The 12085-nt window shown below is 46.1% G+C and overlaps 1 protein-coding gene across 2 annotated transcripts in view; it reads left to right on the top strand.

The window, feature by feature from the left end:
- The first annotated feature begins 11681 nt into the window (after positions 1-11681).
- TIGAR (TP53 induced glycolysis regulatory phosphatase) overlaps positions 11682-12085 on the top strand; it is a 35786-nt gene continuing 35382 nt past the window's right edge. For both annotated transcript variants that reach the window (XM_049772107.1, XM_049772108.1), the window contains exon 1: positions 11682-11792. In XM_049772107.1, coding sequence (XP_049628064.1) covers positions 11761-11792 — 32 coding nt within the window. In that variant the 5' untranslated portion in view covers positions 11682-11760. The remainder of the gene's footprint in view (positions 11793-12085) is intronic.

Consider the following 12085-nt stretch of genomic DNA (forward strand, 5'->3'; position numbering starts at 1 on the left):
ACGGGGGACCATATGGGAAGCCGGAATCACTGATGACCTTCTACATGAAAGGCAAACGCCTTACCTCCATGCTATCTCTCTGGCCCCTTGTTTTCACTTTTGTATCAAGGTACCATGATTTGCTATTGTTCATCTCTAACATGTCTCCTTAAGAGGCCAATTTTGATAAAACTGAGTTCAATTCCTGGCATCCCATAGGGGTCCCCCGAGCCTACCAGGAGCGATTTCTGAGCACAGAGCCAGAAGTAATACCTGAAAGCTGCCAGGTGTGGCCCTAAAACTAAAAAAAAAAAAAAAAAAAAGAGGCCAATTTTTTTAAACTGATTATTTTTTTATATAATTTTTATTTTGACCAAAGTGGCTTACATATCTTTCACAGAAATATTTTAGGTACATATTAACAATGTGTCAGGGGAATTCCCATCACCAAAGTTGTCCTCCCTCAACACCCTTTCCCATCTTGCATCCCATATTCCCCACCCTCAACCCCTGGGCTGCTAGTATAAGTGATCCCCTCTGTCTAGCTTACTACTTAGTGATCATACAACTGTTTGGTCTTGATAACCTCTACTCTTTCCCCTTCTATTTCAGAGGCAGTACTAGATAGTTCAAGTTATGTGGTTTTGTTTGAAGAAAAGAAGAGCTATAAAATGGAGTAAAAATCAAGTAAGCCGAAAATGGGCAGAGTGCTTTGTTTTATTATTGTACTTTGGGTCTCACCATGTTGTCTCTGTGCTTTAGATATATACATACATCACAACTCACATGACCCATGTGTCCAAGGCCCTTGCCCCTATCCCTTTGACCTCCCATCTACCTTTCTCCCAACCATTCTTTTCTTCCTTATTCTTCCCAAGTCAATCATCTGGGCTGTGGGGTCATGTAGAAATCTGTCTTTGATACTAGTCCTATTGTTTCATATTCCACAGATAAGAGAGACCATCCCATACTTATCCTTCCCCTTCTGGCTTACTTCATAATCTCTTCCAGTTTCATGCAAACTACAGCAACAACTCACATGAGTCCATCCATATCTACCTCGCAGCCACAGAATATTTCATGGGCTCATTTATTATTTTTGATGGGCCTTCATAAAATCTAAGAGGCCACAGAAGATTTTCTCGGAGCTGACACTTCTTCATTTGCCTTTACCTCAAATCTTCCCAGGCCTTAAACCAAGAGACCAGGATTTCTGGGTTCAGTTTTCTTCAGTAGCCCCACTTTGATGCTCTGGGAAAATAAAGACTTAACCTTTCCAAATGAACCCCTGATTCCACCCTGCCCCACCTGCTTTCTCTAGACTGAGTCATTCACATATACCCATTGTCACACAAATGGTGCTGGGCGAGACAGGAGGCTGTCAGAGAGAATGTAGAAGAGTTTAACTTCAGATCTATTTGGGCTTGAAACCCAGCATCCCTCCTTTAATGGCTGACTAAACATGGCAGTGCTTGTGATTTTATAAAAAATAAGTGAGTGATGGGAGCTGGAAAGATAGCACAGCAGTAGGGCATTTGCCTTAGATGCAGAATGACGGTGGTTTGAATCTCGGCATCCCATATGGTCCCCCGAGCCTGCAATTTCTGAGCATAGAGCCAGGAGTAACCCCTGAGCACTGCCGGAGATAGGGTGTTTGCCTTGCATGTCTAAGGACAGTGGTTGAAATCCCGACATCTCATATGGTCGCCGAGCCTTCCAGAAGTGATTTCTGAGTGCCACCGTATGGCCCAGAAACAAAACGAAAAGACAAAAGAAGAGAGTCAGGAGACAGAGCTATAGTATAACACACGTGTGACATTTGTCTTTTTTTTTTTAAGCACTTTATTGATTGATTGGTTTTGGGGCCACACCCAGTGGTGCTCACAGGTTACTCCTGGCTCCACACCTGAGTAGGCCTCATGCAAGGCAAATGCCCTACCACTGAGCTATCTATTCTGCTCCAGGACATTTGTCTTGTAAGCAGCCGACCTAGGTTCCTATATCCCCAGCATCACATATTGCCCATATACTAGCACTGCCAGTAATTATTCCTGAGTGCAGAGCCAGGAATAACCAGCCCTTGAATATTGCTGTGTGGTTCAGATACAAAGATACAAAGAGAGAGAGAGGAAGCGTTAGGTCAGGGGCTTAGCCTCACAGACTGTCCTCACAAACAATATTTATTGCTTAATAACAGTAATCATCAGAAGGAGAACAACTTTCTTTGGTCAGATGCCTAACAATCTTGATCTATCCAGGCCAGACTTTTGCACATCACAAGCCCTTAGAATATCAGGACAGGGGCCGGGTAGGTGGCGCTGGAGGTAAGGTGTCTGCCTTGCAAGCGCTAGCCAAGGAAGGACCGCGGTTCGATCCCCCGGTGTCCCATATGGTCCCCCCAAGCCAGGGGCGATTTCTGAGCACATAGCCAGGAGTAACCCCTGAGCGTCAAACGGGTGTGGCCCAAAAACCAAAAAAAAAAAAAAAAAAGAATATCAGGACAGGGGCCGGGCAGTGGCGCTAAAGGTAAGGTGCCTGCCTTGCCTGCGCTAGCCTTGGACGGACTGCGGTTCGATCCCCCGGTGTCCCATATGGTCCCCCAAGCCAGGAGCAACTTCTGAGCACATAGCCAGGAGTAACCCCTGAGCGTTACCGGGTGTGGCCCAAAAAAAAAAAAAAAAGAATATCAGGACAAACATCTTTGTAATGGGCTTTCTCAAAAGGAGATTTTTTTTCTCTAAGAGTAGTTACAGGACCTCCCACCCCAACCAGGTAGCAATCCTTCCCCGGGCACCAGCATGCCAAGTTTAAAGATCCCATAACCTATCCCTGCTGTCTGTTTTCCTTATCTACCTAGTCCCCAGTAAAGGGTAAGGGTTCTAGGGACCCTAATAGAGGAACCTCTCCTTGCCACCACAATAGTAGCAGGGCCATAAGCATTGGCCACTCAAGTCTCCCTTCAGGCTACCGCCCTTCCCAACACCACTCGGGCTTGGGGAAAGTGACAGGCAGAAAGGCAAGGCATGAAAAGGGATTAGTGGCCCTGGGTATCTGAACCCAGGGAGTGCCCAGAGAGAGCCCCCGTTGCACGTCAGGCGAGAAAGCATCTTTCATCTCTCAGTCAGCAGCAAAGCCCCTTGAGTGGCAGATCTGATTTGGGGGAAGCAGCAATAATGGGGAACACTGGGTGACAGATGTCAGATGTCGGCGGAGTTACTGCCAAAACAAATCTCCCTCCACCTTCAGGCATCAAGCTGATGGAGAACAGGGCCCAGTCGGGTGCGTACCTCCTTCACTCTTGGATCATCGGTCTCATTATTATTTCTCAGTCACTGGACAAAGCAGATGGTTTGCCATGTATCTGCGATTTTCTGTTGGCCGAGAAATTCTGTTCTGCCATCAGGGTACAGCATGTAATCACTTATGACAGTGGGTGGTGCAGGGTGATCCCTGCCAGGAAAAGTCCAGGGTTTGCTTTGATTAAATTTGCATAACTCCCTACGATTGCCAACTTGAAAGCCACAGAAGGAAAAGCGTAAAGGAGTGGGGTGAACAAGAAATCTGGGGGCAACAAGGGCAAAGTTGCAATTCTCCCAGGGGCCTCAAGACTCATTCTGTCTACATTGTTGGCATCAGCCTGATCTGTCTTCTTTTCCCCTTCACCTTCCTGCCTTTTCATCTCGTAAAGAGCTTCTAATACGTTCTGATCAGGCCCCAAGAAACCACAAACCCATCAACGGAGGTTTCCTTTAAAACATTCAGCACTGGACTTAATTAAATAATCAAAGCAACATGTTGACGCCTTAACATGAATGAGTGCTACATACATGAAAAACACATCCAATGTTCTCTGGTCATTCCCTGGATAAATAAATGTTCTTTCTGCAAGATGACTGGCTTAATTGTATGCGTATTTTTGCCAGGAGCTGTTTTCTTTTTTTGTTTGTTTGCTTTTCAATTATGTTTTGGGTGCTCAGAGCTAACACCCTCCTGGCTTTATGTTGGGTGGGGCGGGGGTCATTCCTGGTGATCTAGGGAGACCATATACATATAGGATGCAGGGATCAAATCTACATTGACTGAATGCAAGGTATGTATACTATCCACTTTGATCTATGTTTGTACACTTTCTGAGTATTTGAGTCTGCTCATGAAATCCTGAAGGGAGGGACACTGTGCTGCTGGTCTTATGGGACCCTGTGTGGGCAGGAGTTATTTTCTCATGTGCGCTGACTTCTGCTTCAGGTATACAATAAAATAGGCACCATAGGCGATCATGAGCCCAGCCATGAGTGAGAAACCCATTTTTCTGGCCATGGCTCTGCCCACCAGCTGCAGGAAATTAATGATACTTCCATTGCCTCCCAACTGCTCTCAACTGAGAGATTACCTAAGGGATTTCTTCAGATTAGCTGAAGTTGTCCTTCAGCATCAACCTACCTTGGACTTGATCACAGTAGACAAAGGGAGTATATGTGTATTTTTGTTTTGGTTTTGGGGGCTCACCCTGAGTTGTTCAAGGGTTACTCCTAGCCCTGTGCTCAGAAACCACTCCTGGCAGGCTTGGGGGACCCTATGGGATGTCGGGATCAAACCCAGGTCAATCCTGGGTCAGCCGTGTGCAAGGCAAATGCTATAGCTCTGTGCTATAGCTCCGGCCCTGGAATATGTGTGTTTCTTTATGTGTACTTCTAAAAACACAATGTTGTTGTTATACCTATGAACCAGGGATAGTGGAGAATGGCATATGCTGAAAGATACTCCAATCTAACCATAGTTCCCTGCTGCCTCCATGGACCTACTCCATTCTCTCCCCTTCCTCACCAATTTACTGCCCAAAGTTTCCCCATCCTTGGGTCTTCTGACATATCTAATACTTCGTGTCAATATCCTTTTTTTTTTTTTTTTGCATAGATCCAGTAAAATGGGGATATCAAAGGAGTTCAGTCTAATAGACCCACGAACTCCAAAATTTGAATGTTGTAAGTGGGCCCTAGAAAATATTGAATATTTGTCATATTAACTTGACTTAAACTTCAGTTGCTTTGAGATTTAGATGGAACCTGGGCAGGCTTCGTGTTACTTTGGCAATGGCATAAGACTAGAGAGAGCCCAAGAGCTTCAATGTGATGTCTTTTTTTTTTTTTTTTTTTTTTTTGGTTTTTGGGCCACACCCTGTGACGCTCAGGGGTTACTCCTGGCTATGCGCTCAGAAGTTGCTCCTGGCTTCTTGGGGGACCATATGGGACGCCGGGGGATCGAACCGAGGTCCGTCCTAGGCTAGCGCAGGCAAGGCAGGCACCTTACCTCCAGCGCCACCGCCCGGCCCTCAATGTGATGTCTTATAATAACAGTCACCAACTAGAAAAAAATGGGGGAAAGGGAGCCTTTACTCTCCCCAAAGACTTTGAAGAAGGACCCTCTGGGGTTAGGCAAATGTCAAGACTGGCCTGAAGCCTGAAGTTGAAAGTGATGACCAAATGCTTCCTGGGAAAAGCCACCCTGCTCTAATCTAAACTAGGTTAAAAGTTTTTATCCCAGCTCTTGCTGCATATATGCAAACTAACAGACACTTTGACCACTTTGCAATAAGCTCTGCTCTGGGTATATTGAATATGCTCACCCATGCTTTTGGCAGCACTGCTCCTACTGCTTCTGGGATCTAGTCTCTTGCAGAGAAATGTACTACATATGGAGAGCACAACCTATATAACCCATCTCTATTTTTTTGTGTGTGTTTAGCAAATAGAAAAGGGGGAGATATAGCTCAACGTGTGGAGCACACACCCTTTATTCCCAAACAGCACACAGCATTTTCCCCTAAACAGACCACGCACCCTTTTCCCCTTAAGTAGAGCATGAACCCTGTTTTCCCATAAACACACAAAGTTCACAACCTTCTCGCCCCTCACCTGATTGATATATCCCACTCTCACCAAAAAATAAAGAGCTTATTACCCCACACCGACTGAAGTAGCTTGTGGATCATTTTGAATCTGTGAGGCTTTATTCACCCAGAATCTGACCTCAACAGCGACATTTACAGGTTAATACTGGCTGAGACTTCAGTGTTAAGTGTTTTCAATCGCTGATCTTGATGGGCTTCTTCACAACTTTCCAATCAAATTTGCTGTGCTCCTACCAGACTGTAAGTACTGTGAAATTTGGAGGAGGTGTTGTGCAAATGTGGAACGGTGGAACTGGGCCTGTTTTATATGGCAGAGAAGGTCCAGTGTGGCAGCTGTGGGGCCTAGCTGAAAGGAAGTGGAATCTGCTTACCCCTGTTGTGAAAAGGCCAGGGTTTTCAGCCTGAAGATTGATCTACCTGAGAAATTTAGCAAATTGTTGGCTTGCTGAGGGTCAGGTTGAAGCTGGACCCATTTTATATGGCAGAGGAAGAGGTTATCAGGAGAGGCAGTTGTTGGGACTTGTCAGAAGGGAGGGAATGTACCTGCCCCATTCTGCAAAGGCCACAGGTTTCAGCTTGGAGGCTAATTACTGTATATTTCTATTATTTATGTTTCTGTTTCCTCTTATTTTCCATCTATATGTACCCTCATTCCTTCCTTCCTTCCTTCTTTCCTTCCTTCCTTCCTTCCTTCCTTCCTTCCTTCCTTCCTTCCTTCCTTCCTTCTTCCTTCCTTCCTTCCTTCCTTCCTTCCTTCCTTCCTTCTTCCTTCCTTCCTTCCTTCCTTCCTTCCTTCCTTCCCTCCCTCCCTCCTTCACTCCCTTCTTCCTTCCCTCCTTCCTTTTCCTTCCTTCCTTCCTTCCTTCCTTCCTTCCTTCCTTCCTTCCTTCCTTCCTTCCTTCCTTCCTTCCTTCCTTCCTTCCTTCCCTCATTCCTCTTCCCTCCCTCCTTCTCTCCCTCCCTCCTTCTCTCCCTCCCTCCTTCCGTCCCTCCCTCCCTCCTTCCTTCCTTCCTTCCTTCCTTCCTTCCTTCCTTCCTTCCTTCCTTCCTTCCTTCCTTCCTTCCTTCCTTCCTTCCTTCCTTCCTTCCTTCCTTCCTTTCTTTCTTTTTCTTTTTCTTTTTTCTTTTTGGCTTTTGGGTCATACCTAGTGGTGCTCAGGGGCTACTCCTGGCTCTGTGCTCAGAAAGTGCTCCTGGCAGGCTCAGGGGACCATATGGGATGCCAGAATTTGAACCATCATCAGTACTGGATCGGCTGCATGTAAGGCAAATAAATGCCCTACCGCTGTGCTATCCCACTGGTCCCAACATGTACCTTCATTTCTAACTTTATCTCATAGCTTTTCTTTTTTCTATAGATAACTACCTTATTATTAGTTTTTTGTTTATTTTTGTTTTGGGGCCACACCTGACGGTGCTCAGGGATCAGGACTCACTCCTGGCTCTGTGCTCAGAAATCACTTCTGGCAGGCTTGGGGGACCAAATGGGATGCCAGGGATGTGGGGATCAAACCCAGGTCTGTCCCAGGTCAGCAGTGTGCAAGGCAAATGCCCTGCCATTGTGCTATCACTCTGACCCCATAATAACTACTTTATTAATTTCATTGTCTAGTTCCAATTTCTAGGAGAAGTGGGGCGTGGGTGTTAAATTAATTCAGGCACTCAGAGAGCATATCTGTGTTGTTGTGCAGGCAATGAATTCCCTTGCTAACACAATCCTATGGCTAGTACCCTCAAAATTATCCTAAATTATCTATCCTCAGCCTGAAGGGGGTTGCTATTTCCCCTGGGAGCCAATTTCTTAGCATGCTAAGTTTGGTCATCACTTTGGATGTGCTAACTCAGAATCCAAAATTCAACAAGATGTACAGGTGATTTGTGTGAGTATTAAATTTGCATTGCATGGGTTTGAAGTGATAGCACAGTAGTAGGGCATTTGCCTTGCACGCGACTAACCCAGAACAGACCTGGATTCGATCCTGTCATTCCATATGGTTCCCCAAGCCAGGTAGTAACCACTGAGCGTCACTGGGTGTGGCCCACCCCCCAAAAAATAGAATATTTGCTTTGCATGCATAATGTCCTACAGTCCAGTTCCTTCACTAAAAATATGAATTAAAGTGAAAAAATATTTAATAGGGAGATACCTCAAAAGGTTGCAACTTATGCTTCACCTGTGTGAGCCCTAAACCTAATCTTTTTGACACTGTTTACAAGAAAAGTTGCAGAGTACTCCTTTAAACTTCATCTTCGAGGACCAGAGAGATAGCACAGTGGTAGGGCATTTGTCTTGCATGCAGCCAATCTGGGGACGGACTTTGGTTCAATCCCTGGCATCCCATATGGTTGGTTTCCTGAGCCTGCCAGGAGCGATTTCTGAATGCAGAGCCAGGAGTAACCCCTGAGCACCACCAGGTGTGGCCCAAAATCTTTCTTTTTTTTTTTTTTTGTTTTTTTTTTTGTTTTTTGTTTGTTTTTGGACCACACCCGGTGGTGCTCAGGGGTTACTCCTGGCTATCTGCTCAGAAATCGCTCCTGGCAGGCACAGGGGACCATATGGGACACCGGGATTCGAACCAACCACCTTAGGTCCTGGATTGGCTGCTTGCAAGGCAAACACCGCTGTGCTATCTCTCCGGGCCCATGGCCCAAAATCTTAAATAAATAAACTTCAGATTCTCAAAAACTGAGCAATTCTAGCTCCAAATCAATCATTTAAACAAGGAAACAAACAAACAAAACAATAACAAAAAAATCAAACTTATGGGCTGGCGAGGTGGCACTAGAGGTAAGGTGTCTGCCTTGCAAGCGCTAGCCAAGGAAGGACCACAGTTCGATCCCCCGGCGTCCCATATGTTTCCCCCCCCCCCCCCCCCGAAGCCAGGGGCAATTTCTGAGCGCTTAGCCAGGAGTAACCCCTGAGCATCAAACAGGTGTGGTCCGAAAAACCAAAAAAAAAAAAAAAAATCAAACTTAAAGCTTTCTGCAACTTAGAAACCAGGGAATTGTAAATAATTACCAAAGTTTGGGTCTTTCTTTCCCACAGAGGCTCAGATTTTCAGGGCAAGAGCCTGGAGTTTACAATGTTCTAGATGACTCAAATTCTAAATGCCTCATGACAGACTCAATTTGAGAGCCTCAACTTGCTCCGTGTCACCTACCACTGAGCCTAGATGAATTTCTCTTTTCCATTTTTCCATCTCTCGAGTGAAGCTACCAGAGCACCACTCTGAGGTTTTCTGAGATTCAATTGTAGTCACATGTCATCCGGTAAACCCAAATGTCCCACCCATCACTTCTTGTTTGCAAGTCCTGCCCTGTCATTGGCTAGAGGGTTATTTAATGGGATGAGCTTTGAAGGCAAGATGGAGATCACCTTTAAAAGGCATTTTCAGTGAACTTCCCCCTGGAAGACTGTATCTATCTACACTGTATCTTTTTCTGTAGAGGAAGAAGAATTTAAATCTGCTTGCCTGTTTTACTGTACTTTTCTAGCTGCCCCCTAACCAAGATCCTAGCAAAAGTTTTTAAGCTAATGTTTGAAGGCATTTGGGAACTACTCATATTACTATACCCAAGTATATAGGTCTACACGACACTATTTTTTTTTTTTTTTTTTTTTTTTTTTTTTTTTTTTTTTTTTTTTTTTTTGGTTTTTGGGCCACACCCGGTAACGCTCAGGGGTTACTCCTGGCTATGCGCTCAGAAGTCGCTCCTGGCTTGGGGGACCATATGGGACACCGGGGGATCGAACTGCGGTCCGTCCAAGGCTAGCGCAGGCAAGGCAGGCACCTTACCTCTTGCGCCACCGCCCGGCCCCCTACACGACACTATTAAACTTTCTTTAGACTTTGTTGTTGTTTCTTGGGCCACACCCAGTGACGCTCAGTGGTTACTCCTGGCTATGTGCTCTGAAATACCCCCTGGTTTTTGGGGACAATATGGGATGTTGGGGGATCGAACTGCGGTCTGTCCTAAGGCTTACAAGGCCTTACCTCTAGTGCCACCACTCCAGCCCCTCTTTAGACCTTTTTTTTTGGTTTTTGGGTCACACCCAGCAATGCTCAGGGTTACTCCTGGCTCTACACTCAGAAATTGTTCTTGGCAGGCTCGGGGGACCATATGGGATGCTGGGATTCGAACCACAGTCCTGCATGCAAGGCAAACACACTACCTCCATGCTGTCTCTCCGGCCCCCCTCGTTAGACTTTTAAATTAGTCAGATGCTTGTTTGTTTATTGGTTCGGTCTTAGAGAGATCCAGAGATATATGGGACTATCATATTTTTTCCATCTCAGCAAAGAATACAAATGCATTATCAAATGCTAGCATTCACCCTAAAATGCATGGTAGGCAATGTCAGAATAACACTAGTAAACTGTCATTTCTTTTTCAGTTTTTGGGTATATATCCAGCAGTACTCTAGGCTGACTCCTTCCTGGCAGTGCTTAAGGGACCATACGTGGTGCCAGTAATAGAACCGAGGTTGGCTGCATGCAAAGCAAGCCTTACCCATTATATTACCTCTCATGCTCATTAAAGTAGTTTAATTAGACTTTTCCTGTATTTTATCCACAAGTTGTCATCCCGTTTTACTAATCAAGATCCCAGAGGTGGGGCCGGTGAGGTGGCGCTAGAGGTAAGGTGTCTGCTTTGCAAGCGCTAGCCAAGGAAGGACCGTGGTTCGATCCCCGGCGTCCCATATGGTCCCCCAAAGCCAGGGACAATTTCTGAGCTCTTAGCCAGGAATAACCTCTGAGCATCAAACGGGTGTACCTGAAAAAACAAAAAAACAAAACAAAACAAAACAAAACAAAACAAAAAAAAAAGATCCCAGAGGTTAGGTAACATTCTCCAAACCCTGGAAACTGCTGGCAAAATATTTCCCTGTTGCTCTTTAAAAACGTGTAAGTGCTGAGGCAGGAGTGATAGCACAGCAGGTAGGGTGTTTGCCTTGCACGTGGCTGACCCACATTACCGGGATTGATCCCAGACATCCCATATGGTTTCTCTGAGTCTGCTAGGAACGATTTCTGAGTGCAGAGCCAGGAGTAACCCCTGAGAGCCAACGGGGTGACCCAAAACCCCAAAATAAACTTAAACAGTCAGACAGACAGACACACACACAGACACAGACACACACAGACACAGACACACACACACACACAGTGTAAGTGCATTCAAAATCACTGCAAAGGGGGTGAAAAGATTTTATTCAACTTCAAAAAACACACACACACACACACACACACACACACACCAAAACCCCAAAATAACATTAAAAAAAAAAAATCCTAGAGGAGCCAGTGGGCATAACAGCCTGAAGGAGAGAATGGAAAAGTACTAAAAGGATTCTGATATCAAGGGTGGTGGTGCAGGAGGATTTTGGAGAACAAGGATTTTGGCTTGCAGCTAAACAAGCTGAGTTTTCCAGATTCTTCTGGAAAAAGAAAGGTACGAGATGAGATTTCTGCGGGGCGGGCCCAAGGGAGGGCGATGCAGGCCCAGGCCTCCGACCCATCCAATCAAGCCCAAGGCCCAGCCTCATGAACCTAAACGAGCAGGAGGGAAAGCTTTTGCCCGGACTAGCTCGAGTCCACAGCGGCTTCAAACGAGGGCCCGCCCACACCCGCCTCCCGCCAATCACAGGCACGCGCGCAAGTGGCGCAAGCGCACGGATGTGGGCGGAGCCTCGTGCATAACCAATAACATTCGAGAGCTCTTCCTAGCCCACTCTGATTGGCTCGTCTGCAGCAGAGCTGGCCGGTCGGATGAGGTTGGCGGAAGTGCCCGGGTGAGCCCGCAGTGCAGAAAAAGCGGCGCACTGGCCCGGGCCAAGGGCTTCTCCTCTCCTCCCTGTGGCCATCGGCAAGATGAAGCGCTTTGCCTTGACCTTTATCCGCCAGTGAGTATGGCTGTCGCTCTATGGGGGCTTTTATTTCTCTCCTTCCCTTCTTTCCATGGAGTGGGTTAGAAGTGGGTGAAGGGACCCTTGGCATAGCATTCCTTCTTTCTCCCTGCTTGCTCACTCACTCCTCCAGGGGTTGGCCTGCACAGGGCTATTTTTCTAGGGTTTTTATGTATTTGTTTGTTTGTTTTTTATTTTATTTGCACCACAGCTCCTTGATTTTGAGCTAAAAGGCCTCAAATAGGCCACTGTTGGTGACTGTGGGGTCTGGAGGGCATTAAGGTTTGGAG

The sequence above is a fragment of the Suncus etruscus genome, chromosome 4 (assembly GCF_024139225.1).
Source record: "Suncus etruscus isolate mSunEtr1 chromosome 4, mSunEtr1.pri.cur, whole genome shotgun sequence".
Classification (NCBI taxonomy): domain Eukaryota; kingdom Metazoa; phylum Chordata; class Mammalia; order Eulipotyphla; family Soricidae; genus Suncus; species Suncus etruscus.